At 32.9% G+C, this 4,531-nt stretch overlaps 1 protein-coding gene across 2 annotated transcripts; it reads right to left on the reverse strand.

Moving 5' to 3' along the window:
* On the reverse strand, positions 1,504 to 3,997 carry LOC109344008 (F-box/kelch-repeat protein At5g42350-like). 2 transcript variants are annotated; one of them, XM_019582576.1, is made up of 2 exons: positions 3,981 to 3,997; positions 1,504 to 3,555 (listed from the first exon to the last, which is right to left on the reverse strand). In XM_019582576.1, exon 2 carries the CDS (start codon positions 3,485 to 3,487, stop codon positions 1,739 to 1,741), a length of 1,749 nt encoding a protein of 582 aa, XP_019438121.1. In that variant the 5' UTR covers positions 3,488 to 3,555; positions 3,981 to 3,997; the 3' UTR covers positions 1,504 to 1,738. The 2 variants fall into 2 exon arrangements, with proteins under 2 accessions (XP_019438121.1, XP_019438122.1); XM_019582577.1 differs by lacking the exon at positions 3,981 to 3,997 and having other exon boundaries at positions 1,504 to 1,668; positions 1,738 to 3,853.

Consider the following 4,531-nt stretch of genomic DNA (forward strand, 5'->3'; position numbering starts at 1 on the left):
AAAATAAAAAAATGGATCCTTAATGTCTTTAAAGTTTAAATAAGATTTTATTTTTGGTAACTTTTTCTAACTTCATAAGAAAGAAATGCTAAGTGCAAGGATTATTATGTTCATATTTGTATTTCTTGTTCAAGTAATTCAGATGTATTCTGAAAATATAAATTATGGATCTTCACTTAGCTTCTACAAGTCACATAAGAAAACTTTCAACTTACACATATCATGTAATAGTGTAAATATTTATGTACTATCCTAAAGTTACAATTTTTAATGTGAATTAGATAATGAATAATTATTTCACACAAAATTATTATCATAAATAATGAATTTCAACAACCTTATTAACTAGCTTTGGTTATACCACCCACTCAATGAAAATAATAATGATTTATTTAATTATACGTTATCATTAGTTACTTTATACTTTGGATATAGCACTAAAATATAATAAAAATAATAATGATATATTTAATTGAATTGAAAGACATTGAATAATAAACATTTTTTCTTATTTAGAAATTATACTATCCCCTCTCTTATTGCTCCCACTTCTATCTTTTGAAGGGGAAAACAAGGCCAGAGTGAACATCATAAGTTATATTTATGTTTGAAAAATAAATAAAACACAGCAGCATAACATGAGTAAAAAAATGTGACAATTTTATGTTAATATCTTTATCATAAAATTATTCTATACTAGTTATTTTATGTTATTATCTCTATCATCAATAATTTCATTACAGATTTTGATAACTTGTATTATAAGATATTAATTTAGTGGTGTAATGCTCCATAAATTTCCTTATAGGCCAAAAGATTCATGAAAGTAACATTTCCACACATTCCAAAAAAAAATTAATAACTTGATTAAGAAAATTATTTAACCATAAGTGATGAAATATTTTTGATTATACCAAAAACGGATTCTAATAACTTATTTTTTTAACTTTTTTAATGATTTTCTTATTTGGGACATATAATAATGAATATAGTAAATTTATGTTTATTCTTTATCCCCACCAAAACGCTATGCAGGTTGGCAAATTAGGCAAATGCATTAAATAATAGATATAACAGTTTATTCACAAGTCCCCAAAACTTTAATGACAATATGATTTTCTAATAAAGAACACAAGTTTTATCCAATGATATGCAAACTCTAACTTAGTAATAAATGTACCCAAAAAAAAACTCTTAAGTAATTGAATTACTTCAACAATGTCAATAGCTCAAATATACAGAAACAGCTTGTATCTCCAACAACAAAAAATGTCTACCTGATTTCAGATTGTATCTTCTTAAGAACTGAGATAGTGTCGAATCTTGTATGCGCTTATAATTAGAACAATGGATCGTAAGTCGCAGCGATACATTCATATATAGATGATAAAGATTAAAAGTCGTTTAGAGAACATTTATGTGTTCAAGCTCTTCATGGCATCATCCATATAAAAATATCTCATGTGTGGAGCAAAACCAGAAACTCCATCGATAGCAGGAATAATATAAATGCAAAGTCAGGGTGAAATTAAACCTTTATGATTGGTGTGAAATGAATTCAATAAGAAGGTACATGATAAACCTGAAACTGAGAACTGGAGAATTCAGAAGACTTGTTCGAATATACATGCAGCAAATACAAAGCAGTACTTTCCGGTCATGTTGCATCTCAAAATAACGTAGGGCCTAACAGTAAGATTTAAGATTCTTGTTATTCAGCATACATGCACAAATGATTTCAAAGATGTAATACCACCATAGATTTGGTAAAGCACGAAGAAGCGTCCAGCTCCTGAGTAGCATGATTCCTTGAAATATGGTTCCAGTTTGCCATGTCAGACACGTCACATACAGTGAAAAAATCCAACACCTGACCAAATATTTTGAACATCTCTACCCCAAAAATCAGGTTTTTGTCTGCCACAAAAACCGCATTCCAGTCCATTGGGGCATCAGGATGCACTGAGACCTCACGCCAGGTAAGATACATGAGATCTAACTCCCATAATTTTCTAACAGCCTTGTTTCGGCGCCCAATTTGACCGTCCCCTTCACACCATGAAACTGAGAGCATTAAAAGACGGCCATTACAAGATACAAGTTTGGGGTAGTATTCATGTACACGAGGTGGGAATGTAGTGGTTTGAATTGCAATCCAGAAACCTCGTTCGATGTCATATGCTGCAAGCTTGTCCGTCTCAGAATAAACATAAAACATCCTGCCACAAACAGTTCCAGAACAAGCAACCCCAAAATCAAAAGGCAGCCTCTGAATTTCAGTCCATTTATTTGATACGGAGTCATATACTTCTCCAGAGTCAAGAGGCTCATCCCAAGATCCCAGACCTCCTACAGCTATCAACACAAATCTTTTACCACTCTTTGAGCTTGACTGTTCACTTCGTTGTCTAAGGAATTTGTATGCTTTTCTACTCGGCAAGGACAGGGCTTCACTCTCATTGAGAGAAGATCTGGAATGACATCTCATTGAAAGCTTATGAGGATCCTCATAGACATCTGAAATCCCGCCAATCCTTGATCTCGGAAAACGTCTATCCATCTGACTATGATGACCTTGACAAGATGGAAAATCCAAACTGACCTCAGAGACTCCTAATAGAGGAACCGATCTAGCATATTTCATAGGTGGTATTTTACGCAATGACTTTGTCAAGGGACTAAATGCTACCACCCCTTTGTGCGTCTTGAATGAGCTCCTATCCACATTCCCGAAGTTAGTCAAGCTAGAACATCCTCCAACTATGAAGATATCGTCATGTATACTAGCCACAGAGAACAAAAACCTCCCTTTGAGAAAACCAGCATCAATCCTATGCCATTGATTCAGAGACACATCCAGTGCATGTATCTCGCCAGAGCAAAAGCCATCTTTAACAACACCAAAAAGAAACAACCAAGGACTTTGATACAAACCCTCCCTCCTCGTTTGGAGGAATCTAGGAGTGGTAGTCAAGGACCTCCATTTCTTACAAACAAGGCGAGCATTCATGAGACTCGTCAACGGGAGCCGAACCAAGCACATTTCGAGGATATCATCAGGAAGAAAGATATTCATTCTACTGTTTGTTACCAACTCTTCAAATTCAGAACTCCTTATGTTGTGTTGTCTCCTACAAAACCTATCCTTCACCCCATACGAAAAGCAATTCACGGAAGTTTCTTCATGGCCACGAATCGTTCTATATCCCTTTCCTTCTTCACTGGCACTAGATCTCCTTCTACCACTCGAATCACCAGATTCATCACTCGTATCAGCACCAACCTTGCATCCCCCACCTCGACCATACAGAGTTAGACACCTTAAAGAAACTCCCTTTCCACCATCATTATCTTCTTTGGACGCACTTCGGTTATTCTTCCTCTTCCTCAACTTCTGGCTAACACTCCTCACAAGGCACTTCGACACGCTCAAACTCTGAATATCTTGACAAAGTGCTTCCTCTACCCCCAACCTTTCTGAAACCATTATTATGCTCACAAGTTTTCCACAAGAAAATACACAAACCCCATTTTTACTAGCAACAAACTTGCATTCTAGGATCCATTAACAAAAACAAAACACAATAAAGTAGAATCAAGCATCATAGAACAATGGAAACATAAAAAGGTAATAAAACAATTGCAACGCCACACAGTATTAAAGCTTCAGTTAAATTCAACATCTAACATACATAATTTTACAGTTAAAAACATGTTCCAAAACTCCATCAACGTTACTGAGAAACAAAATGAAGAAAAAAAGAGAATTTTGGTGGCAAATGTAATAAGTGAATCCAGATCCTGAAGAGGGTGGATACATATAGTGAAAATTAGCAATTATGTGAAATTGAAAAAATACAATAATAAGAATAATAATAAAATTGATGAGAGTGAATGATATAGCGAATAATTTGCAGAAGAAAGAGGAAGAAAAGAATTGAATAGAGAAGAAGCATAGAAGTTTGTATAAGAAGACTTACAATGCAATGAAATTGGGAGAAAGAGAAATGGTTGCTCCATTGCAACAAATGTTCATTCATTCTATATACCCACCACACCAAAGTTTTTACAAAGTCTTCTATTATATATATATATATTAAATTCATAACACAGTCTCCAAGTTTGTTTATTTATTTATTTACAATTTTTCTCACTTCATATATTATTAGCCGTAATTACTGAACATAAATTACAAGATACAAATACACTCTTATTAAAATTAGTGTCTATTTTTTTGATAACACAATCATTTCTAATATATCTATACTATATATAAAGCCAAAACTTGAAATAACTTCCCTCATGGTGTAATTTTCATTTCCTATATTACCCTTAATATTATTTAATTTTTACAAAAAACTATATAATCCTAAGCAACTACCACCAATACATTAATTAATCACATATATCACCTTAAATTAAACATTATCATAAACACAAAAAAATATAATATAAAGTATACCGAACACAACAAATAGATTTTAATTCAAAAAATGAAATATATAAAAATTGAATATGTAGTATTACATAA

Source organism: Lupinus angustifolius, chromosome LG03 (genome assembly GCF_001865875.1).
Source record: "Lupinus angustifolius cultivar Tanjil chromosome LG03, LupAngTanjil_v1.0, whole genome shotgun sequence".
Classification (NCBI taxonomy): domain Eukaryota; kingdom Viridiplantae; phylum Streptophyta; class Magnoliopsida; order Fabales; family Fabaceae; genus Lupinus; species Lupinus angustifolius.

What these genes read in the sequence shown, in the direction of transcription:
- LOC109344008 (XM_019582576.1), bottom strand. Translation starts at nt 3,487, where the DNA reads ATGGTTTCAGAAAGGTTGGGGGTAGAGGAAGCACTTTGTCAAGATATT.